Raw genomic sequence first — 27,511 nt, 5'->3', positions numbered from 1 at the left:
ACTCTGTATCTAACCCTGTGCGGTACCTGTCCTGAGAGTGTTTGATGGGGACAGTGTCGAGGGAGCTTTACTCTGTATCTAACCACCGTGCTGTACCTGTCCTGGGAGTGTTTGATGGGGACAGTGTAGAGGGAGCTTTACTCTGTATCTAACCCCGTGCTGTACCTGTCCTGGGAGTGTTTCATGGGGACAGTGCAGAGGAGCTTTACTCTGTATCTAACCCCGTGCTGTACCTGTCCTGGGAGTGTTGGATGGGGACAGTGTAGAGGGAGCTTTACTCTGTATCTAACCCCGTGCTGTACCTGTCCTGGAGAGTGTTTGATGGGGACAGTGTCGAGGGAGCTTTACTCTGTATCTAACCCCGTGCTGTACCTGTCCTGGGAGTGTTTGATGGGGACAGTGTCGAGGGAGCTTTACTCTGTATCTAACCCCGTGCTGTGCCTGTCCTGGGAGTGTTTGATGGGGACAGTGTAGAGGGAGCTTTACTCTGTATCTAACCCCGTGCTGTACCTGTCCTGGGAGTGTTTGATGGGGACAGTGTAGAGAGAGCTTTACTCTGTATCTAACCCCGTGCTGTACCTGTCCTGGGAGTGTTTGATGGGGACAGTGTAGAGGGAGCTTTACTCTGTATCTAACCCCGTGCGGTACCTGTCCTGAGAGTGTTTGATGGGGGACAGTGTCGAGGGGAGCTTTACTCTGTATCTAACCCCGTGCTGTACCTGTCCTGGGAGTGTTTGATGGGGACAGTGTAGAGGGAGCTTTACTCTGTATCTAACCCCGTGCGGTACCTGTCCTGAGAGTGTTTGATGGGGGACAGTGTAGAGGGAGCTTTACTCTGTATCTAACCCCGTGCTGTACCTGTCCTGGGGAGTGTTTGATGGGGACAGTGTAGAGGGAGCTTTACTCTGTATCTAACCCCGTGCTGTACCTGTCCTGGGAGTGTTTGATGGGTCAGTGTAGAGGGAGCTTTACTCTGTATCTAACCCCGTGCTGTACCTGTCCTGGGAGTGTTTGATGGGGACAGTGTAGAGGGAGCTTTCCTCTGTATCTAACCCCGTGCTGTACCTGTCCTGGGAGTGTTTGATGGGGACAGTGTAGAGGGAGCTTTACTCTGTATCTAACCCCATGCTGTACCCCTGGGAGTGTTTGATGGGGACAGTGTAGTGGGAGCTTTACTCTGTATCTAACCCTGTGCTGTACCTGTCCTGGGAGTGTTTGATGGGGACAGTGTAGAGGGAGCTTTACTCTGTATCTAACCCCATGCTGTACCTGTCCTGGGAGTGTTTGATGGGGACAGTGTAGAGGGAGCTTTCCTCTGTATCTAACCCCGTGCTGTACCTGTCCTGGGAGTGTTTGATGGGGACAGTGTAGAGGGAGCTTTACTCTGTATCGAACGGCGTGCTGTACCTGTCCTGGGAGTGTTTGATGGGGACAGTGTAGAGGGAGCTTTACTCTGTATCTAACTCCGTGCTGTACCTGTCCTGGGAGTGTTTGATTGGGACTGTGTAGAGGGAGCTGTACTCTGTATCTAACCCCATGCTGTACCTGTCCTGGGAGTGTTTGATGGGGACAGTGTAGAGGGAGCTTTACTCTGTATCTAACCCCGTGGTGTACCTGTGCTGGGAGTGTTTGATGGGGACAGTGTAGAGGGAGCTTTACTCTGTATCTAACCCCGTGGTGTACCTGTGCTGGGAGTGTTTGAAGGGGACAGTGTAGAGGGAGCTTTACTCTGTATCTAACCCCGTGCTGTGCCTGTGCTGGGAGTGTTTGATGGGGACAGTGTAGAGGGAGCTTTACTCTGTATCTAACCCCGTGGTGTACCTGTGCTGGGAGTGTTTGATGGGGACAGTGTAGAGGGAGCTTTACTCTGTATCTAACCCCGTGCTGTACCTGTCCTGGGAGTGTTTGATGGGGACAGTGTAGAGGGAGCTTTACTCTGTATCTAACCCCGTGCTGTACCTGTCCTGGGAGTGTTTGATGGGGACAGTGTAGAGGGAGCTTTACTCTGTATCGAACCCCGTGCTGTACCTGTCCTGGGAGTGTGTGATGGGGACAGTGTAGAGGGAGCTTTACTCTGTATCTAACCCCGTGCTGTGTCTGTCCTGGGAGTGTGTGATGGGGACAGTGTAGAGGGAGCTTTACTCTGTATCTAACCCCGTGCTGTACCTGTCCTGGGAGTGTTTGATGGGGACAGTGTAGAGGGAGCTTTACTCTGTATCTAACCCCGTGCTGTACCTGTCCTGGGAGTGTTTGATGGGGACAGTGTAGAGGGAGCTTTACTCTGTATCGAACCCCGTGCTGTACCTGTCCTGGGAGTGTTTGATGGGGACAGTGTAGAGGGAGCTTTACTCTGTATCTAACCCCGTGCTGTACCTGTCCTGGGAGTGTTTGATGGGGACAGTGTAGAGGGAGCTTTACTCTGTATCGAACCCCGTGCTGTACCTGTCCTGGGAGTGTGTGATGGGGACAGTGTCGAGGGAGCTTTACTCTGTATCTAACCCCGTGCTGTGTCTGTCCTGGGAGTGTTTGATGGGGACAGTGTCGAGGGAGCTTTACTCTGTATCTAACCCCGTGCTGTACCTGTCCTGGGAGTGTTTGATGGGGACAGTGTAGAGGGAGCTTTACTCTGTATCTAACCCCGTGCGGTACCTGTCCTGAGAGTGTTTGATGGGGACAGTGTCGAGGGAGCTTTACTCTGTATCTAACCCCGTGCTGTACCTGTCCTGGGAGTGTTTGATGGGGACAGTGTAGAGGGAGCTTTACTCTGTATCTAACCCCGTGCTGTACCTGTCCTGGGAGTGTTTGATGGGGACAGTGTAGAGGGAGCTTTACTCTGTATCTAACCCCGTGCTGTACCTGTCCTGGGAGTGTTTGATGGGGACAGTGTAGAGGGAGCTTTACTCTGTATCTAACCCCGTGCTGTACCTGTCCTGGGAGTGTTTGATGGGGACAGTGTAGAGGGAGCTTTACTCTGTATCTAACCCCGTGCTGTACCTGTCCTGGGAGTGTTTGATGGGGACAGTGTAGAGGGAGCTTTACTCTGTATCGAACCCCGTGCTGTACCTGTCCTGGGAGTGTGTGATGGGGACAGTGTAGAGGGAGCTTTACTCTGTATCTAACCCCGTGCTGTACCTGTCCTGGGAGTGTTTGATGGGGACAGTGTAGAGGGAGCTTTACTCTGTATCGAACCCCGTGCTGTACCTGTCCTGGGAGTGTTTGATGGGGACAGTGTAGAGGGAGCTTTACTCTGTATCTAACCCCGTGCTGTACCTGTCCTGGGAGTGTTTGATGGGGACAGTGTAGAGGGAGCTTTACTCTGTATCGAACCCCGTGCTGTACCTGTCCTGGGAGTGTGTGATGGGGACAGTGTAGAGGGAGCTTTACTCTGTATCTAACCCCGTGCTGTGTCTGTCCTGGGAGTGTTTGATGGGGACAGTGTCGAGGGAGCTTTACTCTGTATCTAACCCCGTGCTGTACCTGTCCTGGGAGTGTTTGATGGGGACAGTGTAGAGGGAGCTTTACTCTGTATCTAACCCCGTGCGGTACCTGTCCTGAGAGTGTTTGATGGGGACAGTGTCGAGGGAGCTTTACTCTGTATCTAACCCCGTGCTGTACCTGTCCTGGGAGTGTTTGATGGGGACAGTGTAGAGGGAGCTTTACTCTGTATCTAACCCCGTGCTGTACCTGTCCTGGGAGTGTTTGATGGGGCCAGTGTAGAGGGAGCTTTACTCTGTATCTAACCCAGTGCAGTACCAGTCCTGGGAGTGTTTGATGGGGACAGTTTAGAGGGAGCTTTACTCTGTATCTAACCCCGTGCTGTACCTGTCCTGGGAGTGTTTGATGGGGACAGTGTAGAGGGAGCTTTACTCTGTATCTAACCCCGTGCTGTACCTGTCCTGGGAGTGTTTGATGGAGACAGTGTAGAGGGAGCTTTACTCTGTATCTAACCCCGTGCGGTACCTATCCTGAGAGTGTTTGATGGGGACAGTGTCGAGGGAGCTTTACTCTGTATCTAACCCCGTGCTGTACCTGTCCTGGGAGTGTTTGATGGGGACAGTGTAGAGGGAGCTTTACTCTGTATCTAACCCCGTGCGGTACCTGTCCTGAGAGTGTTTGATGGGGACAGTGTCGAGGGAGCTTTACTCTGTATCTAACCCCGTGCTGTACCTGTCCTGGGAGTGTTTGATGGGGACAGTGTAGAGGGAGCTTTACTCTGTATCTAACCCCGTGCTGTACCTGTCCTGGGAGTGTTTCATGGGGACAGTGCAGAGGGAGCTTTACTCTGTATCTAACCCCGTGCTGTACCTGTCCTGGGAGTGTTTGATGGGGACAGTGTAGAGGGAGCTTTACTCTGTATCTAACCCCGTGCTGTACCTGTCCTGGGAGTGTTTGATGGGGACAGTGTCGAGGGTGCTTTACTCTGTATCTAACCCCGTGCTGTACCTGTCCTGGGAGTGTTTGATGGGGATAGTGTAGAGGGAGCTTTACTCTGTATCTAACCCCGTGCGGTACCTGTCCTGAGAGTGTTTGATGGGGACAGTGTCGAGGGAGCTTTACTCTGTATCTAACCCCGTGCTGTACCTGTCCTGGGAGTGTTTGATGGGGACAGTGTCGAGGGAGCTTTACTCTGTATCTAACCCCGTGCTGTGCCTGTCCTGGGAGTGTTTGATGGGGACAGTGTAGAGGGAGCTTTACTCTGTATCTAACCCCGTGCTGTACCTGTCCTGGGAGTGTTTGATGGGGACAGTGTAGAGAGAGCTTTACTCTGTATCTAACCCCGTGCTGTACCTGTCCTGGGAGTGTTTGATGGGGACAGTGTAGAGGGAGCTTTACTCTGTATCTAACCCCGTGCGGTACCTGTCCTGAGAGTGTTTGATGGGGACAGTGTAGAGGGAGCTTTACTCTGTATCTAACCCCGTGCTGTACCTGTCCTGGGAGTGTTTGATGGGTCAGTGTAGAGGGAGCTTTACTCTGTATCTAACCCCGTGCTGTACCTGTCCTGGGAGTGTTTGATGGGGACAGTGTAGAGGGAGCTTTCCTCTGTATCTAACCCCTTGCTGTACCTGTCCTGGGAGTGTTTGATGGGGACAGTGTAGAGGGAGCTTTACTCTGTATCTAACCCCGTGCTGTACCTGTCCTGGGAGTGTTTGATGGGGACAGTGTAGTGGGAGCTTTACTCTGTATCTAACCCTGTGCTGTACCTGTCCTGGGAGTGTTTGATGGGGACAGTGTAGAGGGAACTTTACTCTGTATCTAACCCCATGCTGTACCTGTCCTGGGAGTGTTTGATGGGGACAGTGTAGAGGGAGCTTTCCTCTGTATCTAACCCCGTGCTGTACCTGTCCTGGGAGTGTTTGATGGGGACAGTGTAGAGGGAGCTTTACTCTGTATCGAACGGCGTGCTGTACCTGTCCTGGGAGTGTTTGATGGGAACAGTGTAGAGGGAGCTTTACTCAGTATCTAACCCTGTGCTGTACCTGTCCTGGGAGTGTTTGATGGGAACAGTGTAGAGGGAGCTTTACTCAGTATCTATCCCTGTGCTGTACCTGTCCTGGGAGTGTTTGATGGAGAGTGTAGAGGGAGCTTTACTCTGTATCTAACCCCGTGCTGTACCTGTCCTGGGAGTGTTTGATGGGGGACAGTGTAGAGGGAGCTTTACTCTGTATCTAACCCCGTGCTGTACCTGTCCTGGGAGTGTTTGATGGGGACGGTGAAGAGGGAGCTTTACTCTGTATCTAACCCCGTGCTGTACCTGTCCTGGGAGTGTTTGATGGGGACAGTGTAGAGGGAGCTTTACTCTGTATCTAACCCCGTGCTGTACCTGTCCTGGGTGTGTTTGATGGGGACAGTGGAGAGGGAGCTTTACTCTGTATCTAACCCCGTGCTGTACCTGTCCTGGGAGTGTTCGATGGGGACAGTGTAGAGGGAGCTTTACTCTGTATCTAATCCCGTGCTGTACCTGTCCTGGGAGTGATTGATGGGGACAGTGTAGAGGGAGCTTTACTCTGTATCTAACCCCGTGCTGTACCTGTCCTGGGAGTGTTTGATTGGGACAGTGTAGAGGGAGCTTTACTCTGTATCTAACCCCGTGCTGTACCTGTCCTGGGAGTGTTTGATGGGGACAATGTAGAGAGAGCTTTACTCTGTATCTAACCCCGTGCTGTACCTGTCCTGGGAGTCTTTAATGGGGGATAGTGTAGAGGGAGCTTTACTCTGTATCTAACCCAGTGCTGTACCTGTCCTGGGAGTGTTTGATGGGGACAGTGTAGAGGGAGCTTTACTCTGTATCTAACCCCGTGCTGTACCTGTCCTGGGAGTGTTTGATGGGGACAGTGTAGAGGGAGCTTTACTCTGTATCTAACCCCGTGCTGTACCTGTCCTGGGAGTGTTTAGTGGGGACAGTGTAGAGGGAGCTTTACTCTGTATCTAACCCCGTGCTGTACCTGTCCTGGGAGTGTTTGATGGGGACAGTGTAGAGGGAGCTTTACTCTGTATCTAACCCCGTGCCGTACCTGTCCTGGGAGTGTTTGATGGGGACAGTGTCGAGGGAGCTTTACTCTGTATCTAACCCCGTGCTGTACCTGTCCTGGGAGTGTTTGATGGGGACAGTGGAGAGGGAGCTTTACTCTGTATCTAACCCCGTGCCGTACCTGTCCTGGGAGTGTTTGATGGGGACAGTGTCGAGGGAGCTTTACTCTGTATCTAACCCCGTGCCGTACCTGTCCTGGGAGTGTTTGATGGGGACTGTGTAGAGGGAGCTTTACTCTGTATCTAACCCCGTGCTGTACCTGTCCTGGGAGTGTTTGATGGGGACAGTGGAGAGGGAGCTTTACTCTGTATCTAACCCCGTGCTGTACCTGTCCTGGGAGTGTTTGATGGGGACAGTGTAGAGGGAGCTTTACTCTGTATCTAACCCCGTGCCGTACCTGTCCTGGGAGTGTTTGATGGGGACAGTGTCGAGGGAGCTTTACTCTGTATCTAACCCCGTGCTGTACCTGTCCTGGGAGTGTTTGATGGGGACAGTGTAGAGGGAGCTTTACTCTGTATCTAACCCTGTGCTGTACCTGTCCTGGGAGTGTTTGATGGGGACAGTGTAGAGGGAGTTTTACTCTGTATCTAACCCCGTGCTGTACCTGTCCTGGGAGTGTTTGATGGGGACAGTGTAGAGGGAGCTTTACTCTGTATCTAACATCGTGCTGTACCTGTCCTGGGAGTGTTTGATGGGGACTGTTTAGAGGGATCTTTACTCTGTATCGAACCCCATGCTGTACCAGTCCTGGGAGTGTTTGACGTGACAGTGCAGAGGGAGCTTTACTCTGTATCTAACCCCGTGCTGTACCTGTCCTGGGAGTGTTTGATGGGGACAGTGTCGAGGGAGCTTTACTCTGAATCTAACCCCGTGCTGTGCCTGTCCTGGGAGTGTTTGATGGGGACAGTGTAGAGGGAGCTTTACTCTGTATCTAACCCCGTGCTGTACCTGTCCTGGGAGTGTTTGATGGGGACAGTGTAGAGAGAGCTTTACTCTGTATCTAACCCCGTGCTGTACCTGTCCTGGGAGTGTTTGATGGGGACAGTGTAGAGGGAGCTTTACTCTGTATCTAACCCCGTGCGGTACCTGTCCTGAGAGTGTTTGATGGGGACAGTGTCGAGGGAGCTTTACTCTGTATCTAACCCCGTGCTGTACCTGTCCTGGGAGTGTTTGATGGGGACAGTGTAGAGGGAGCTTTACTCTGTATCTAACCCCGTGCTGTGCCTGTCCTGGGAGTGTTTGATGGGTCAGTGTAGAGGGAGCTTTACTCTGTATCTAACCCCGTGCTGTACCTGTCCTGGGAGTGTTTGATGGGGACAGTGTAGAGAGAGCTTTACTCTGTATCTAACCCCGTGCTGTACCTGTCCTGGGAGTGTTTGATGGGGACAGTGTAGAGGGAGCTTTACTCTGTATCTAACACCGTGCTGTACCTGTCCTGGGAGTGTTTGATGGGGACAGTGTAGAGGGAGCTTTACTCTGTATCTAACCCCGTGCTGTACCTGTCCTGGGAGTGTTTGATGGGAACAGTGTAGAGGGAGCTTTACTCAGTATCTAACCCTGTGCTGTACCTGTCCTGGGAGTGTTTGATGGAGAGTGTAGAGGGAGCTTTACTCTGTATCTAACCCCGTGCTGTACCTGTCCTGGGAGTGTTTGATGGGGGACAGTGTAGAGGGAGCTTTACTCTGTATCTAACCCAGTGCTGTACCTGTCCTGGGAGTGTTTGATGGGGACGGTGAAGAGGGAGCTTTACTCTGTATCTAACCCCGTGCTGTACCTGTCCTGGGAGTGTTTGATGGGGACGGTGTAGAGGGAGCTTTACTCTGTATCTAACCCCGTGCTGTACCTGTCCTGGGTGTGTTTGATGGGGACAGTGTAGAGGGAGCTTTACTCTGTATCTAACCCCGTGCTGAACCTGTCCTGGGAGTGTTCGATGGGGACAGTGTAGAGGGAGCTTTACTCTGTATCTAATCCCGTGCTGTACCTGTCCTGGGAGTGATTGATGGGGACAGTGTAGAGGGAGCTTTACTCTGTATCTAACCCCGTGCTGTACCTGTCCTGGGAGTGTTTGATTGGGACAGTGTAGAGGGAGCTTTACTCTGTATCTAACCCCGTGCTGTACCTGTCCTGGGAGTGTTTGATGGGTCAGTGTAGAGGGAGCTTTACTCTGTATCTAACCCCGTGCTGTACCTGTCCTGGGAGTGTTTGATGGGGACAGTGTAGATGGAGCTTTACTCTGTATCTAACACCGTGCTGTACCTGTCCTGGGAGTGTTTGATGGGGACAGTGTAGAGGGAGCTTTACTCTGTATCTAACACCGTGCTGTACCTGTCCTGGGAGTGTTTGATGGGGACAGTGTAGAGGGAGCTTTACTCTGTATCTAACCCCGTGCTGTACCTGTCCTGGGAGTGTTTGATGGGAACAGTGTAGAGGGAGCTTTACTCAGTATCTAACCCTGTGCTGTACCTGTCCTGGGAGTGTTTGATGGAGAGTGTAGAGGGAGCTTTACTCTGTATCTAACCCCGTGCTGTACCTGTCCTGGGAGTGTTTGATGGGGGACAGTGTAGAGGGAGCTTTACTCTGTATCTAACCCAGTGCTGTACCTGTCCTGGGAGTGTTTGATGGGGACGGTGAAGAGGGAGCTTTACTCTGTATCTAACCCCGTGCTGTACCTGTCCTGGGAGTGTTTGATGGGGACGGTGTAGAGGGAGCTTTACTCTGTATCTAACCCCGTGCTGTACCTGTCCTGGGTGTGTTTGATGGGGACAGTGTAGAGGGAGCTTTACTCTGTATCTAACCCCGTGCTGAACCTGTCCTGGGAGTGTTCGATGGGGACAGTGTAGAGGGAGCTTTACTCTGTATCTAATCCCGTGCTGTACCTGTCCTGGGAGTGATTGATGGGGACAGTGTAGAGGGAGCTTTACTCTGTATCTAACCCCGTGCTGTACCTGTCCTGGGAGTGTTTGATTGGGACAGTGTAGAGGGAGCTTTACTCTGTATCTAACCCCGTGCTGTACCTGTCCTGGGAGTGTTTGATGGGTCAGTGTAGAGGGAGCTTTACTCTGTATCGAACCCCGTGCTGTACCTGTCCTGGGAGTGTTTGATGGGGACAGTGTAGATGGAGCTTTACTCTGTATCTAACACCGTGCTGTACCTGTCCTGGGAGTGTTTGATGGGGACAGTGTAGAGGGAGCTTTACTCTGTATCTAACCCCGTGCTGTACCTGTCCTGGGAGTGTTTGATGGGGACAGTGTAGAGGGAGCTTTACTCTGTATCTAACCCCGTGCTGTACCTGTCCTGGGAGTGTTTGATGGGAACAGTGTAGAGGGAGCTTTACTCAGTATCTAACCCTGTGCTGTACCTGTCCTGGGAGTGTTTGATGGGAACAGTGTAGAGGGAGCTTTACTCAGTATCTATCCCTGTGCTGTACCTGTCCTGGGAGTGTTTGATGGAGAGTGTAGAGGGAGCTTTACTCTGTATCTAACCCCGTGCTGTACCTGTCCTGGGAGTGTTTGATGGGGGACAGTGTAGAGGGAGCTTTACTCTGTATCTAACCCCGTGCTGTACCTGTCCTGGGAGTGTTTGATGGGGACGGTGAAGAGGGAGCTTTACTCTGTATCTAACCCCGTGCTGTACCTGTCCTGGGAGTGTTTGATGGGGACAGTGTAGAGGGAGCTTTACTCTGTATCTAACCCCGTGCTGTACCTGTCCTGGGTGTGTTTGATGGGGACAGTGTAGAGGGAGCTTTACTCTGTATCTAACCCCGTGCTGTACCTGTCCTGGGAGTGTTCGATGGGGACAGTGTAGAGGGAGCTTTACTCTGTATCTAATCCCGTGCTGTACCTGTCCTGGGAGTGATTGATGGGGACAGTGTAGAGGGAGCTTTACTCTGTATCTAACCCCATGCTGTACCTGTCCTGGGAGTGTTTGATTGGGACAGTGTAGAGGGAGCTTTACTCTGTATCTAACCCCGTGCTGTACCTGTCCTGGGAGTGTTTGATTGGGACAGTGTAGAGGGAGCTTTACTCTGTATCTAACCCCGTGCTGTACCTGTCCTGGGAGTGTTTGATGGGGACAATGTAGAGAGAGCTTTACTCTGTATCTAACCCCGTGCTGTACCTGTCCTGGGAGTCTTTAATGGGGGATAGTGTAGAGGGAGCTTTACTCTGTATCTAACCCAGTGCTGTACCTGTCCTGGGAGTGTTTGATGGGGACAGTGTAGAGGGAGCTTTACTCTGTATCTAACCCCGTGCTGTACCTGTCCTGGGAGTGTTTAGTGGGGACAGTGTAGAGGGAGCTTTACTCTGTATCTAACCCCGTGCTGTACCTGTCCTGGGAGTGTTTGATGGGGACAGTGTAGAGGGAGCTTTACTCTGTATCTAACCCCGTGCCGTACCTGTCCTGGGAGTGTTTGATGGGGACAGTGTCGAGGGAGCTTTACTCTGTATCTAACCCCGTGCTGTACCTGTCCTGGGAGTGTTTGATGGGGACAGTGTAGAGGGAGCTTTACTCTGTATCTAACCCCGTGCCGTACCTGTCCTGGGAGTGTTTGATGGGGACAGTGTCGAGGGAGCTTTACTCTGTATCTAACCCCGTGCCGTACCTGTCCTGGGAGTGTTTGATGGGGACTGTGTAGAGGGAGCTTTACTCTGTATCTAACCCCGTGCTGTACCTGTCCTGGGAGTGTTTGATGGGGACAGTGGAGAGGGAGCTTTACTCTGTATCTAACCCCGTGCTGTACCTGTCCTGGGAGTGTTTGATGGGGACAGTGTAGAGGGAGCTTTACTCTGTATCTAACCCCGTGCCGTACCTGTCCTGGGAGTGTTTGATTTGGACAGTGTCGAGGGAGCTTTACTCTGTATCTAACCCCGTGCTGTACCTGTCCTGGGAGTGTTTGATGGGGACAGTGTAGAGGGAGCTTTACTCTGTATCTAACCCTGTGCTGTACCTGTCCTGGGAGTGTTTGATGGGGACAGTGTAGAGGGAGTTTTACTCTGTATCTAACCCCGTGCTGTACCTGTCCTGGGAGTGTTTGATGGGGACAGTGTAGAGGGAGCTTTACTCTGTATCTAACATCGTGCTGTACCTGTCCTGGGAGTGTTTGATGGGGACTGTTTAGAGGGATCTTTACTCTGTATCGAACCCCATGCTGTACCAGTCCTGGGAGTGTTTGACGTGACAGTGCAGAGGGAGCTTTACTCTGTATCTAACCCCGTGCTGTACCTGTCCTGGGAGTGTTTGATGGGGACAGTGTAGAGGGAGCTATATTCTGTATCTAACCCTGTGCTGTACCTGTCCTGGGAGTGTTTGATGGGGACAGTGTAGAGGGAGCTTTACTCTGTATCTAACCCCGTGCTGTACCTGTCCTGGGAGTGTTTGATGGGGACAGTGTAGAGAGAGCTTTACTCTGTATCTAACCCCGTGCTGTACCTGTCCTGGGAGTGTTTGATGGGGACAGTGTAGAGGGAGCTTTACTCTGTATCTAACCCCGTGCTGTACCTGTCCTGGGAGTGTTTGATGGGGACAGTGTAGAGGGAGCTTTACTCTGTATCTAACCCCGTGCTGTACCTGTCCTGGGAGTGTTTGATGGGGATAGTGTAGAGGGAGCTTTACTCTGTATCTAACCCCGTGCTGTACCTGTCCTGGGAGTGTTTGATGGGGACAGTGTAGAGGGAGCTTTACTCTGTATCTAACCCCGTGCTTTACCTGTCCTGGGTGTGTTTGATGGGGACAGTGTAGAGGGAGCTTTACTCTGTATCTAACCCCGTGCTGTACCTGTCCTGGGAGTGTTTGTTGGGGACAGTGTAGAGGGAGCTTTACTCTGTATCTAACCCCGTGCTGTACCTGTCCTGGGAGTGTTTGATGGGGACAGTGTAGAGGGAGCTTTACTCTGTATCTAACCCCGTGCTGTACCAGTCTTGGGAGTGTTTGATGGGGACAGTGTAGAGGGAGCTTTACTCTGTATCTAACCCCGTGCTGTACCTGTCCTGGGAGTGTTTGATGGGGACAGTGTGGAGGGAGCTTTACTCTGTATCTAACCCCGTGTCGTACCTGTCCTGGGAGTGTTTGATGGGGACAGTGTAGAGGGAGCTTTACTCTGTATCTAACCCCGTGCTGTACCTGTCCTAGGAGTGTTTGATGGGGACAGTGTAGAGGGAGCTTTACTCTGTATCTAACCCCGTGCTGTCCCTGTCCTGGGAGTGTTTGATGGGGACAGTGTAGAGGGAGCTTTACTCTGTATCTAACCCCGTGCTGTACCTGTCCTGGGAGTGTTTGATGGGGACAGTGTAGAGGGAGCTTTACTCTGTATCTAACCCCGTGCTGTACCTGTCCTGGGAGTGTTTGATGGGGACAGTGTGGAGGGAGCTTTACTCTGTATCTAACCCCGTGTCGTACCTGTCCTGGGAGTGTTTGATGGGGACAGTGTAGAGGGAGCTTTACTCTGTATCTAACCCCGTGCTGTACCTGTCCTAGGAGTGTTTGATGGGGACAGTGTAGAGGGAGCTTTACTCTGTATCTAACCCCGTGCTGTACCTGTCCTGGGAGTGTTTGTTGGGGACAGTGTAGAGGGAGCTTTACTCTGTATCTAACCCCGTGCTGTACCTGTCCTGGGAGTGTTTGATGGGGACAGTGTAGAGGGAGCTTTACTCTGTATCTAACCCCGTGCTGTACCTGTCCTGGGAGTGTTTGATGGGGACAGTGTAGAGGGAGCTTTACTCTGTATTTAACCCCGTGCTGTACCTGTCCTGGGAGTGCCTTGACTCAGAAATGTTCTGTTCTCTGACCCAGTGTCTTTTTCCCGTTCAGGTGGGGAGTGGCCCTGGAGAGGGTTTCAACGTGAATATCGCCTGGACAGGTGGTCTCGACCCCCCGATGGGAGACGCCGAATATTTGGCAGCATTCAGGTAGACCAGCCGGGAGCGGGGATGGGTGGGCGGCTCGGTCCCACCGTGGTTAGCACTGCTGCCTCACAGCTCCAGTGTCCCGGGTTCGATTCCCGGCTTGGGTCACTGTCTGTGCGGAGTCTGCACGTCCTCCCCGTGTCTGCGTGGGTTTCCTCCGGGGGCTCCGGTTTCCTCCCACAAGTCCCGAAAGACTGTTAGGTGGTTTGGACATTCTGAATTCTCCCTCTGTGACCCGAACAGGTGCCGGAATGTGGCGACTAGGGGCTTTTCACAGTAACTTCATCGCAATGAGATTATTATTAACATAACAGTCCAAAGATGTGCAGGTTAGGTGGATTGGCCGTGCTAAATAAGAACTACATAAGAACATCAGAACTAGGAGCAGGAGTCGGCCACCTGTCCCCTTGAGCCTGCTCCGCCGTTCAGTGAGATCGTGGCTGATCTTTTGTGGACTCAGCTCCACTTTCCGGCCCGAACACCATAACCCTTAATCCCTTTATTCTTCAAAAAACTATCTATCTTTATCTTAAAAACATTGAATGAAGGAGCCTCTACTGCTTCACTGGGCAAGGAATTCCAGAGATTCACAACCCTTTGGGAGAAGAAGTTCCTCCTAAACTCAGTCCTAAATCTACTTCCCCTTATTTTGAGGCTGTGCCCCCCTAGTTCTGCTTTCACCCGCCAGTGGAAACAACCTGCCCGCATCTATCCTATCTATTCCCTTCATAATGTTTCTATAAGATCCCCCCTCATCCTTCTAAACGCCAATGAGTACAGTCCCAGTCTACTCAACCTCTCCTCGTAATCCAACCCCTTCAGCTCTGGGATTAACCGAGTGAATCTCCTCTGCACTCCCTCCAGTGCCAGTACGTCCTTTCTCAAGTAAGGAGACCAAAACTGAACGCAATACTCCAGGTGTGGCCTCACTAACACCTTATACAATTGCAGCATAACCTCACTAGTCTTAAACTCCATCCCTCTAGCGATGAAGGACAAAACTCCACTCGCCTTCTTAATCACCTGCTGCACCTGCTCACCAACTTTTTGCGACTCATGCACTAGCACACCCAGGTCTCTCTGCACAGCAGCATGTTTTAACATCTTACCGTTTAAATAATAATCCATTCTGCTGTTATTCCTTCCAAAATGGATAGCCTCGCACTTGGCAACATTGAATTCCATCTGCCAGACCCTAGCCCATTCACCTAACCTATCCAAATCCCTCTGCAGACTTCCGGTATCCTCTGCACTTTTTGCTTTACCACTCATCTTAGTGTCGTCTGCAAACTTGGACACATTGCCCTTGGTCCCCAACTCCAAATCACCTCTGTAAATTGTCCCTTAGTGTCCAAAAAGTTTAGATGGGGTTACGGGGATAGGGTGGAGGTGTGGGCATAAGGTAGGCGCTCTTTTCAAGGGCAGGTGCAGACTCGATGGGTCGAATGCCCTCCTCCTGCTGCACTGCAAATTCTATGATTCGACGCTCTCACTACCATGCATCGTGTTGATCGTGGCCCCCGAGTTTTGTATTGTTGAACTCAGGAACTGAACTGGACCCGGCCGTGTAAATACCGCGGCTCCCAGAGCAGGTCGGAGGCTGGGAATCCTCGCTCCCCTCCCCCCTCGACACTCTGTCATTACCATCAGCGGAATCTACCCCACTATCCACACCCTGGGGGGGTTACCATCGATCAGAAACTGAACTGGACCCGGCCGTATAAATACCGCGGCTCCCAGAGCAGGTCGGAGGCTGGGAATCCTCGCCCCCTCCCCCCTCGACTCTCTGTCATTACCATCAGCGGAATCTACCCCACTATCGACATCCCGGGGGTTACCATCGACCAGAAACTGAACTGGGACCCAGCCGTATAAATACCGCGGCTCCCAGAGCAGGTCGGAGGCTGCGAATCCTGCGGAGAGTAACTTGCCTGCTGACCCCCCCCCCCCTCCCCCAACCACCACCCCCACCCCCAACCCCACCCCGATCGACAGGCCCGACCTCCGACATCCGCTCCCTCCCCGCCCCGGCTCGAAGGGGCAGGCAGCACGGTAGCACAGTGGCTAGCACAATTGCTTCACAGCTCCAGGGTCCCAGGTTCGATTCCCGGCTTGGGTCACTGTCTGTACGGAGTCTGCACGTTCTCCCCGTGTCTGCGTGGGTTTCCTCCGGGTGCTCCGGTTTCCTCCCACAGTCCAAAGATGTGCAGGTTAGGTGGATTGGCCGCGATAAATTGCCCTTAGTGTCCAAAATTGCCCTTAGTGTTGGGTGGGGTTACTGGGTTATGGGGATAGGCTGGAGGTGTTGGCCTTGGGTAGGGTGCTCTTTCCAAGAGCCGGTGCAGACTCGATGGGCCGAATGGCCTCCTTCTGCACTGTAAATTCTATGATGATGTATGATCGACACGCCCGCCCCCCCACCTCCGACACCCGCTCCCTCCCCTGCCGAACCGTCCAACGAGACGCGAAGCAGCGAATCACCAATCTCCACAGACCCCTCCCGAACCCGGGGGCCCCTCTACCCCCCAGAAGGACAAGGGGGGGGGCGGCAGATGCAGGGGGAATGCTCACCGCCTGCCAGTCCCCCCTCCCTACGCACGCACACACGCACACACGCACACACGCGGGTTCTTCCTGTGCCCTCCCATATTCAGCCCGGATTGTCCTGATCCTGACTGGAGACAGATTCCAGTGGGATTGTGTAGAGTGGGAGTGAACGGGAAGGGGTTTGGGTCCATTGGGATTGTGCACAGTGGGAGTGAACGGGAAGGGGTTTGGGTCCATTGGGATTGTGTAGAGTGGGAGTGAACGGGAAGGGGTTTGGGTCCATTGGGATTGTGTAGAGTGGGAGTGAACGGGAAGGGGTTTGGGTCCATTGGGATTGTGTAGAGTGGGAGTGAACAGGAAGGGGTTTGGGTCCATTGGGATTGTGCACAGTGGGAGTGAACGGGAAGGGGTTTGGGTCCATTGGGATTGTGTAGAGTGCGAGTGAACGGGAAGGGGTTTGGGTCCATTGGGATTGTGTAGACTGGGAGTGAATGGGAAGGGGTTTGGGTCCATTGGGATTGTGCACAGTGGGAGTGAACGGGAAGGGGTTTGGGTCCATTGGGATTGTGCACAGTGCGAGTGAACGGGAAGGGGTTCGGGTCCATTGGGATTGTGTACAGTGCGAGTGAACGGGAAGGGGTTCGGGTCCATTGGGATTGTGCACAGTGTGAGTGAACGGGAAGGGGTTTGGGTCCATTGGGATTGTGTACAGTGGGAGTGAACGGGAAGGGGTTTGGGTCCAATGGGATTGTGTAGAGTGGGAGTGAACGGGAAGGGGTTTGGGTCCATTGGGATTGTGCACAGTGGGAGTGAACGGGAAGTGGTTTGGGTCCATTGGGATTGTGTACAGTGGGAGTGAGCGGGAAGGGGTTTGGGTCCATTGGGATTGTGGACAGTGTGAGTGAACGGGAAGGGGTTTGGGTCCATTGGGATTGTGTAGAGTGGGAGTGAACGGGAAGGGGTTTGGGTCCATTGGGATTGTGTAGAGTGGGAGTGAGCGGGAAGGGGTTTGGGTCCATTGGGATTGTGCACAGCGGGAATGAACGGTTTGTGATCTTGCCCAGGACGGTGGTGATACCGGTCGCCAACGAATTCGCCCCAGATGTTGTTTTGGTCTCCTCGGGTTTCGATTCCGTCGAAGGTCACGCCCCCCAGCTCGGCGGCTACAAGGTGTCCGCAAAATGTGAGTTGGCCGGTCTCGCGAACCCGTGTCTCGCGTGTGTGTGCGCGCGCGCGCGAGTGCACAAGTGCGTGGGTGTGAGCGAGTGTGCATGCGTGTGTGAGTGCACAACGGTGTGGGCGTGCACGCTATGGTGTGCACAAACGTGTACACAGATGTGCAAGTTCACAAGGGTGTGCTCGCACTCGAGCGGGTGTGTGTGCGCACTTGTGCACTGCGTGCGTGCATACGTGCATGGGGGTGTATGTATGCGTGTCACCGTGCTGGCGTTCACACCCAAGTCCGTGTGCGTTCGTTGACACGCGTGTCTTGCACGTCTGTGTCCGGGCGAGTGTTTGAGTTGGTGGGACCCGAGCTCTTCTCCGCGTGTTCTCCGCGTGTTGGCATTGACAACTCGATTCCCCCCCCCCCCCAGGTTTCGGACACCTGACCCGGCAGCTGATGACCGTCAGCGATGGACGGCTGGCCCTGGTGTTGGAGGGAGGTCACGACCTCACGGCCATCTGCGACGCGTCCGAGGCGTGCGTGACGGCGCTGCTCGGGAAGGAGGTAACTTTCCCCCTCCCACCCCCAGAGGGTGGGGGACGTATTGAAAGAGGGGGGGACGAGCGGCAGAGAGACGGAGGAAGGGAGAGGGGGAGCGAGAGAGAGTTTTGAAACAAGAGGGAGCGCGACAGACGGACGAGGGGGAGAGCGACAGACAGAAGAGGGGGAGAGCGACAGACAGACGGAGAAGGGAGAGCGACAGACGGAGAAGGGAGAGCGACAGACAGAAGAGGGGGAGAGCGACAGACAGAAGAGGGGGAGAGCGACAGACAGAAGAGGGGGAGAGCGACAGACAGAAGAGGGGGAGAGCGACAGACAGAAGAGGGGGAGAGCGACAGACAGAAGAGGGGGAGAGCGACAGGCAGAAGAGGGGGAGAGCGACAGGCAGACGAGGGGGAGAGCGACAGACAGACGAGGGGGAGAGCGACAGACAGACGAGGGGGAGAGCGACAGACAGAAGAGGGGGAGAGCGACAGACAGAAGAGGGGGAGAGCGACAGACAGAAGAGGGGGAGAGCGACAGACAGAAGAGGGGGAGAGCGACAGGCAGAAGAGGGGGAGAGCGACAGGCAGACGAGGGGGAGAGCGACAGACAGACGAGGGGGAGAGCGACAGACAGAAGAGGGGGAGAGCGACAGACAGAAGAGGGGGAGAGCGACAGACAGAAGAGGGGGAGAGCGACAGACAGAAGAGGGGGAGAGCGACAGACAGAAGAGGGGGAGAGCGACAGGCAGAAGAGGGGGAGAGCGACAGGCAGACGAGGGGGAGAGCGACAGACAGACGAGGGGGAGAGCGACAGACAGACGAGGGGGAGAGCGACAGACAGAAGAGGGGGAGAGCGACAGACAGAAGAGGGGGAGAGCGACAGACAGAAGAGGGGGAGAGCGACAGACAGAAGAGGGGGAGAGCGACAGACAGACGAGGGGGAGAGCGACAGACAGAAGAGGGGGAGAGCGACAGACAGACGAGGGGGAGAGCGACAGACAGAAGAGGGGGAGAGCGACAGACAGAAGAGGGGGAGAGCGACAGACGGAGAAGGGAGAGCGACAGACGGAGAAGGGAGAGCGACAGACGGAGAAGGGAGAGCGACAGACGGAGGAGGGAGAGCGACAGACGGAGGAGGGAGAGCGACAGACGGAGAAGGGAGAGCGACAGACGGAGAAGGGAGAGCGACAGACAGAAGAGGGGGAGAGCGACAGACGGAGAAGGGAGAGCGACAGACGGAGAAGGGAGAGCGACAGACGGAGAAGGGAGAGCGACAGACGGAGGAGGGAGAGCGACAGACGGAGGAGGGAGAGCGACAGACGGAGAAGGGAGAGCGACAGACGGAGAAGGGAGAGCGACAGACAGAAGAGGGAGAGAGCGACAGACGGACAAGAGAGAGAGCGACAGACGGAGAAGGGAGAGCGACCGACGGAGAAGGGAGAGCGACAGGCAGAAGAGGGGGAGAGCGACAGGCAGAAGAGGGGGAGAGCGACAGGCAGACGAGGGGGAGAGCGACAGACAGAAGAGGGGGAGAGTGACAGACAGACGAGGGGGAGAGCGACAGGCAGAAGAGGGGGAGAGCGACAGACAGAAGAGGGGGAGAGTGACAGACAGACGAGGGGGAGAGCGACAGGCAGAAGAGGGGGAGAGCGACAGACAGAAGAGGGGGAGAGTGACAGACAGACGAGGGGGAGAGCGACAGGCAGAAGAGGGGGAGAGCGACAGGCAGACGAGGGGGAGAGCGACAGACAGACGAGGGGGAGAGCGACAGGCAGAAGAGGGGGAGAGCGACAGGCAGACGAGGGGGAGAGCGACAGACAGACGAGGGGGAGAGCGACAGACAGAAGAGGGGGAGAGCGACAGGCAGACGAGGGGGAGAGCGACAGACAGAAGAGGGGGAGAGCGACAGACAGAAGAGGGGGAGAGCGACAGACAGAAGAGGGGGAGAGCGACAGACGGAGGAGGGAGAGCGACAGACGGAGAAGGGAGAGCGACCGACGGACGAGAGAGAGCGACAGACAGAGAAGGGAGAGCGACAGACGGAGAAGGGAGAGCGACCGACGGAGAAGGGAGAGCGACAGACGGAGAAGGGAGAGCGACAGACGGAGAAGGGAGAGCGACAGACGGAGAAGGGAGAGCGACAGACGGAGAAGGGAGAGCGACAGACGGAGAAGGGAGAGCGACAGACAGAAGAGGGGGAGAGCGACAGACAGAGAAGGGAGAGCGACAGACGGAGAAGGGAGAGCGACCGACGGAGAAGGGAGAGCGACAGACGGAGAAGGGAGAGCGACCGACAGAAGAGGGGGAGAGCGACAGACGGAGAAGGGAGAGCGACAGACGGAGAAGGGAGAGCGACCGACGGAGAAGGGAGAGCGACAGACGGAGAAGGGAGAGCGACAGACAGAAGAGGGGGAGAGCGACAGACGGAGAAGGGAGAGCGACAGACGGAGAAGGGAGAGCGACAGACGGAGAAGGGAGAGCGACAGACGGAGAAGGGAGAGCGACCGACGGAGAAGGGAGAGCGACAGACGGAGAAGGGAGAGCGACAGACGGAGAAGGGAGAGCGACCGACGGAGAAGGGAGAGCGACAGACGGACGAGGGGGAGAGCGACAGACGGAGAAGGGAGAGCGACAGACGGAGAAGGGAGAGCGACAGACGGAGAAGGGAGAGCGACCGACGGAGAAGGGAGAGCGACAGACGGAGAAGGGAGAGCGACCGACGGAGAAGGGAGAGCGACAGACGGAGAAGGGAGAGCGACAGACGGAGAAGGGAGAGCGACCGACGGAGAAGGGAGAGCGACAGACGGACGAGGGGGAGAGCGACAGACGGAGAAGGGAGAGCGACAGACGGAGAAGGGAGAGCGACCGACGGAGAAGGGAGAGCGACCGACGGAGAAGGGAGAGCGACAGGCGGAGAAGGGAGAGCGACAGGCAGACGAGGGGGAGAGCGACAGACAGACGGAGAAGGGAGAGCGACAGACAGAGAAGGGAGAGCGACAGACGGAGAAGGGAGAGCGACAGACGGACGAGGGGGAGAGCGACAGACGGACGAGGGGGAGAGCGACCGACGGAGAAGGGAGAGCGACAGACGGAGAAGGGAGAGCGACAGACGGACGAGGGGGAGAGCGACAGACGGAGAAGGGAGAGCGACCGACGGAGAAGGGAGAGCGACCGACGGAGAAGGGAGAGCGACAGGCGGAGAAGGGAGAGCGACCGACGGAGAAGGGAGAGCGACAGACGGAGAAGGGAGAGCGACAGACGGAGAAGGGAGAGCGACCGACGGAGAAGGGAGAGCGACCGACGGAGAAGGGAGAGCGACAGACGGACGAGGGGGAGAGCGACAGACGGAGAAGGGAGAGCGACAGACGGAGAAGGGAGAGCGACCGACGGAGAAGGGAGAGCGACCGACGGAGAAGGGAGAGCGACAGGCGGAGAAGGGAGAGCGACAGGCAGACGAGGGGGAGAGCGACAGACAGACGGAGAAGGGAGAGCGACAGACAGAGAAGGGAGAGCGACAGACGGAGAAGGGAGAGCGACAGACGGAGAAGGGAGAGCGACAGACGGACGAGGGGGAGAGCGACAGACGGACGAGGGGGAGAGCGACCGACGGAGAAGGGAGAGCGACAGACGGAGAAGGGAGAGCGACAGACGGACGAGGGGGAGAGCGACAGACGGAGAAGGGAGAGCGACCGACGGAGAAGGGAGAGCGACCGACGGAGAAGGGAGAGCGACAGGCGGAGAAGGGAGAGCGACCGACGGAGAAGGGAGAGCGACAGACGGAGAAGGGAGAGCGACAGACGGAGAAGGGAGAGCGACCGACGGAGAAGGGAGAGCGACCGACGGAGAAGGGAGAGCGACAGACGGAGAAGGGAGAGCGACCGACGGAGAAGGGAGAGCGACAGACGGAGAAGGGAGAGCGACAGACGGAGAAGGGAGAGCGACAGACGGAGAAGGGAGAGCGACCGACGGAGAAGGGAGAGCGACAGACGGAGAAGGGAGAGCGACAGACGGAGAAGGGAGAGCGACAGACGGAGAAGGGAGAGCGACAGACGGAGAAGGGAGAGCGACAGGCGGAGAAGGGAGAGCGACAGACGGAGAAGGGAGAGAGCGACAGACGGAGAAGAGAGAGCGACCGACGGAGAAGGGAGAGCGACAGACAGAAGAGGGGGAGAGCGACAGACAGAAGAGGGGGAGAGCGACAGACAGAAGAGGGGGAGAGCGACAGACAGAAGAGGGGGAGAGCGACAGACAGAAGAGGGGGGGAGAGCGACAGACAGACGAGGGGGAGAGCGACAGACAGAAGAGGGGGAGAGCGACAGACGGAGAAGGGAGAGCGACAGACGGAGAAGGGAGAGCGACAGACGGAGAAGGGAGAGCGACAGACGGAGAAGGGAGAGCGACAGACGGAGAAGGGAGAGCGACAGACGGAGAAGGGAGAGCGACAGGCGGAGAAGGGAGAGCGACAGGCGGAGAAGGGAGAGCGACAGGCGGAGAAGGGAGAGCGACAGGCGGAGAAGGGAGAGCGACAGGCGGAGAAGGGAGAGCGACAGGCGGAGAAGGGAGAGCGACAGGCAGAAGAGGGGGAGAGCGACAGACAGAAGAGGGGGAGAGCGACAGGCGGAGAAGGGAGAGCGACAGGCGGAGAAGGGAGAGCGACAGGCGGAGAAGGGAGAGCGACAGGCGGAGAAGGGAGAGCGACAGGCAGAAGAGGGGGAGAGCGACAGGCAGAAGAGGGGGAGAGCGACAGACAGAAGAGGGGGAGAGCGACAGACAGAAGAGGGGGAGAGCGACAGGCAGACGAGGGGGAGAGCGACAGACAGACGAGGGGGAGAGCGACAGACAGAAGAGGGGGAGAGCGACAGACGGAGAAGGGAGAGCGACAGGCAGAAGAGGGGGAGAGCGACAGGCAGAAGAGGGGGAGAGCGACAGACAGAAGAGGGGGAGAGCGACAGACAGAAGAGGGGGAGAGCGACAGGCAGACGAGGGGGAGAGCGACAGACAGACGAGGGGGAGAGCGACAGACAGAAGAGGGGGAGAGCGACAGACGGAGAAGGGAGAGCGACAGACGGAGAAGGGAGAGCGACAGACGGAGAAGGGAGAGCGACAGACGGAGAAGGGAGAGCGACAGACGGAGAAGGGAGAGCGACAGACGGAGAAGGGAGAGCGACAGACAGAAGAGGGGGAGAGCGACAGACGGAGAAGGGAGAGCGACAGACAGAGAAGGGAGAGCGACAGACAGAGAAGGGAGAGCGACAGACAGAGAAGGGAGAGCGACAGACAGAGAAGGGAGAGCAACAGACAGAGAAGGGAGAGCGACAGACAGAGAAGGGAGAGCGACCGACGGAGAAGGGAGAGCGACAGACGGAGAAGGGAGAGCGACAGACGGAGAAGGGAGAGCGACAGACGGAGAAGGGAGAGCGACAGACGGACGAGAGAGAGCGACCGACCGACGAGAGAGAGCAGCGGACAGAAGGGAGAGCGACAGACGGAGAAGGGAGAGCGACAGACGGAGAAGGGAGAGCGACAGACAGAGAAGGGAGAGCGACAGACAGAGAAGGGAGAGCGACAGACAGAGAAGGGAGAGCGACCGACGGAGAAGGGAGAGCGACAGACGGAGAAGGGAGAGCGACAGACAGAGAAGGGAGAGCGACAGACAGAGAAGGGAGAGCGACAGACAGAGAAGGGAGAGCGACCGACGGAGAAGGGAGAGCGACAGACGGAGAAGGGAGAGCGACAGACAGAGAAGGGAGAGCGACAGACAGAGAAGGGAGAGCGACAGACGGAGAAGGGAGAGCGACAGACGGAGAAGGGAGAGCGACAGACGGACGAGAGAGAGCAGCGGACAGAAGGGAGAGCGACAGACGGAGAAGGGAGAGCGACAGACGGACGAGAGAGAGCAGCGGACAGAAGGGAGAGCAGCAGACGGGGAGCGAAGGGACAGACGGTGGGACAGACACAAAGGGATGGTGTGGGTCTCTCCCTGATCAGTGATGTGGTGTTTCTCTCTCTCCCTCCCCCCTCCCTCCAGCTGGAGTCGCTGCCTGAACAGACGCTGCACCAACGGCCGAATAGCAACAGTGTCCAGTCCCTGGAGAGGGTCATCCGCGTACAGAGTGAGTGTGAGGGAGGGGGGGGGCGGGCGAGGGATGGGGGGGGGCGAGGGATGGGGGGGGGCGAGGGATGGGGGGGGGGGCGAGGGATGGGGGGGGGGGGCGAGGGATGGGGGGGGGCGAGGGATGGGGGGGGGGGGCGAGGGATGGGGGGGGGGCGAGGGATGGGGGGGGGGGCGAGGGATGGGGGGGGGCGAGGGATGGGGGGGGCGAGGGTGGGGGGGGCGAGGGTGGGGGGGGCGAGGGTGGGGGGGGCGAGGGTGGGGGGGGCGAGGGTGGGGGGGCGAGGGTGGGGGGGGCGAGGGTGGGGGGGGCGAGGGTGGGGGGGCGAGGGTGGGGGGGCGAGGGTGGGGGGGCGAGGGTGGGGGGGCGAGGGTGGGGGGGGCGAGGGATGGGGGGGGCGAGGGATGGGGGGGGGCGAGGGATGGGGGGGGCGAGGGATGGGGGGGGCGAGGGATGGGGGGGGGCGAGGGATGGGGGGGGGCGAGGGATGGGGGGGGCGAGGGATGGGGGGGGGGCGAGGGATGGGGGGGGGCGAGGGATGGGGGGGGGCGAGGGATGGGGGGGGCGAGGGATGGGGGGGGCGAGGGATGGGGGGGGCGAGGGATGGGGGGGGCGAGGGATGGGGGGGGCGAGGGATGGGGGGGGCGAGGGATGGGGGGGGCGAGGGATGGGGGGGCGAGGGATGGGGGGGGCGAGGGATGGGGGGGGGCGAGGGATGGGGGGGGGCGAGGGATGGGGGGGGCGAGGGATGGGGGGGGGCGAGGGATGGGGGGGGCGAGGGATGGGGGGGGGCGAGGGATGGGGGGGGCGAGGGTGGGGGGGGCGAGGGTGGGGGGGGCGAGGGTGGGGGGGGCGAGGGTGGGGGGGGCGAGGGTGGGGGGGGCGAGGGTGGGGGGGGCGAGGGTGGGGGGGGCGAGGGTGGGGGGGGCGAGGGTGGGGGGGGCGAGGGTGGGGGGGGCGAGGGTGGGGGGGGCGAGGGTGGGGGGGGCGAGGGTGGGGGGGGCGAGGGTGGGGGGGGCGAGGGTGGGGGGGGCGAGGGTGGGGGGGGCGAGGGTGGGGGGGGCGAGGGTGGGGGGGCGAGGGTGGGGGGGCGAGGGTGGGGGGGGCGAGGGTGGGGGGGGCGAGGGTGGGGGGGGCGAGGGTGGGGGGGGCGAGGGTGGGGGGGGCGAGGGGGGGGGGCGAGGGGGTGGGGCGAGGGGGGGGGGGCGAGGGGGGGGGGGCGAGGGTGGGGGGGCGAGGGTGGGGGGGGCGAGGGTGGGGGGGGCGAGGGTGGGGGGGGCGAGGGTGGGGGGGGCGAGGGTGGGGGGGGCGAGGGTGGGGGGGGCGAGGGTGGGGGGGGCGAGGGTGGGGGGGGCGAGGGTGGGGGGGGCGAGGGTGGGGGGGGCGAGGGTGGGGGGGGCGAGGGTGGGGGGGCGAGGGTGGGGGGGCGAGGGTGGGGGGGCGAGGGTGGGGGGGCGAGGGTGGGGGGGGCGAGGGTGGGGGGGCGAGGGTGGGGGGGCGAGGGTGGGGGGGCGAGGGTGGGGGGGCGAGGGTGGGGGGGCGAGGGTGGGGGGGCGAGGGATGGAGGGAGGGGGGTGGGGGAAGGGTCGAGGGATGGGGAGGGGGGGAAGGTGGTGAGGGGGTAGGGTCGAGGGGGGGTCGAGGGATGGGGAGGGAGGGAGGTGGGGCGAGGGAGGGGATGAAGGATGGAGGGGGGGTATCTTTGGAAATAGGAGGGTGACAGGGGTAGCTCCCCGCGACCCCCGCCCCTGCCCAGTTGGTCAGCACTCTGACCCCTCTCTCTCTCTCTCTCTCTCTCTCTCCCCTCGAGCCAGGTCAATATTGGAAATCGGTCCGGAGGTTTTCCCAGACGGTCAGTCTGTCCCTGGCCGGATCCCGGAGCCGGGAGCAGGACGAGAGCGAGACGGTCAGTCTGTCCCTGGCCTCACTGTCGGTGGGGGGCACAGCCGGACAGGTCACCGACAGAGGGTGAGTGCGGGAACGGTCAGCGAGAGGGATGGAGAGAGGGGGAGACAGAGAGGGAGAGGGAGAGAGGGGGGGGGACAGAGACGGAGAGAGAGAGGGGGACAGAGAGAGAGAGAGAGGGGGACAGAGACGGAGAGAGAGAGAGAGTGGGACGGAGAGAGAGAGAGAGAGAGAGAGAGGGGAACGGCGAGAAAGAGAGAGGGGGGGGGAAAACGGAGAGAGAGGGGGACAGAGAGAGAGAGAGAGAGAGAGAGAAAGAGAGAGGGGGACAGAGACAGAGAGAGAGAGAGAGAGAGGGGACGGAGAGAGAGTGAGAGAGGGACAGAGAGAGAGGGGGACGGCGAGAGGGGGACATAATAACATAAGAACTAGGAGCAGGAGTAGGCCATCTGGCCCCTCGAGCCTGCTCCACCATTCATTGAGATCATGGCTGATCTTTTGTGGACTCAGCTCCACTTTCCGGCCCGAACACCATAACCCTTAATCCCTTTATTCTTCAAAAAACGATCTATCTTTATCTTAAAAACATTTAATGAAGGAGCCTCTACTGCGTCACTGGGCAAGGAATTCCAGAGATTCACAACCCTTTGGGTGAAGAAGTTCCTCCTAAACTCAGTCCTAAATCTACTTCCCCTTATTTTGGGGCTATGCCCCCTAGTTCTGCTTTCACCCGCCAGTGGAAACAACCTGCCCGCATCTATCCTGTCTATTCCCTTCATAATGTTTCTACAAGATCCCCCCCCGCATCCTTCTAAATTCCAACGAGTACAGTCCCAGTCTACTCAACCTCTCCTCGTAATCCAACCCCCTCAGCTCTGGGATTAACCGAGTGAATCTCCTCTGCACACCCTCCAGTGCCAGTACGTCCTTTCCCAGGTAAGGAGACCAAAACTGAACACAATACTCCAGGCGTGGCCTCACTAACACCTTATACAATTGCAGCATAACCTCCCTAGTCTTAAACTCCATCCCTCTAGCGATGAAGGACAAAATTCCATTCGCCTTCTTAATCACCTGCTGCACCTGTAAACCAACTTTTTGCGACTCATGCACTCGCACACCAAGGTCTCTCTGCACAGCAGCATGTTTTAATATTTTATCATTTAAATAATAATCCCTTTTGCTGTTGTTCCGACCAAAATGGATAACCTCACATTTGTCAACATTGTATTCCATCTGCCAGACCCTAGCCCATTCACTTAGCCTACCCGAATCCCTCTGCCCCGAATCCCTCTGCAGACTTCCAGTATCCTCTGCACTTTTTGCTTTACCACTCATCTTAGTGTCGTCTGCAAACTTGGACACATTGCCCTTGGTCCCCAACTCCAAATCACCTCTCTAAATTGTGAACAGTTGTGGGCCCAACACTGATCCCTGAGGGACACCACTAGCTACTGATTGCCAACCAGAGAAACACCCATTAATCCCCACTCTTTGCTTTCTATTAATTAACCAATCCTCTCTCCATGCTACTACTGTACCCTTAATGCCATGCATCTTTATCTTATGCAGCAACCTTTTGTGTGGCACCTTGTCAAAGGCTTTCTGGAAATCCAGATATACCACATCCATTGGCTCCCCGTTATCTACCGCACTGGTAATGTCCTCAAAAAATCCCACCCAATTAGTTAGGCACGACCTGCCCTTTATGAACCCATGCTGCGTCTGCCCAATGGGACAATTTCCATCCAGATGCCTCGCTATTTTCTTCCTTGATGATAGATTCCAGCATCTTCCCCCACTACCGA

General features: G+C 57.0%; 1 protein-coding gene across 1 annotated transcript in view; it reads left to right on the top strand.

Moving 5' to 3' along the window:
• Positions 1–25,766, top strand: part of LOC140406355 (histone deacetylase 4-like) — a gene marked incomplete at its 3' end in the record, with an annotated part of 43,850 nt that extends 18,084 nt beyond the window's left edge. Inside the window, exons 5-9 of the mRNA XM_072494453.1 lie at positions 13,334–13,431; positions 17,040–17,158; positions 17,571–17,704; positions 23,714–23,798; positions 25,613–25,766. Coding sequence (XP_072350554.1) covers positions 13,334–13,431; positions 17,040–17,158; positions 17,571–17,704; positions 23,714–23,798; positions 25,613–25,766 — 590 coding nt within the window. The remainder of the gene's footprint in view (positions 1–13,333; positions 13,432–17,039; positions 17,159–17,570; positions 17,705–23,713; positions 23,799–25,612) is intronic.
• Positions 25,767–27,511: the final 1,745 nt, after the last annotated feature.

Source organism: Scyliorhinus torazame, unplaced genomic scaffold (genome assembly GCF_047496885.1).
Source record: "Scyliorhinus torazame isolate Kashiwa2021f unplaced genomic scaffold, sScyTor2.1 scaffold_492, whole genome shotgun sequence".
NCBI lineage: Eukaryota > Metazoa > Chordata > Chondrichthyes > Carcharhiniformes > Scyliorhinidae > Scyliorhinus > Scyliorhinus torazame.
This window is presented reverse-complemented; position numbering and strand designations above follow the sequence as displayed.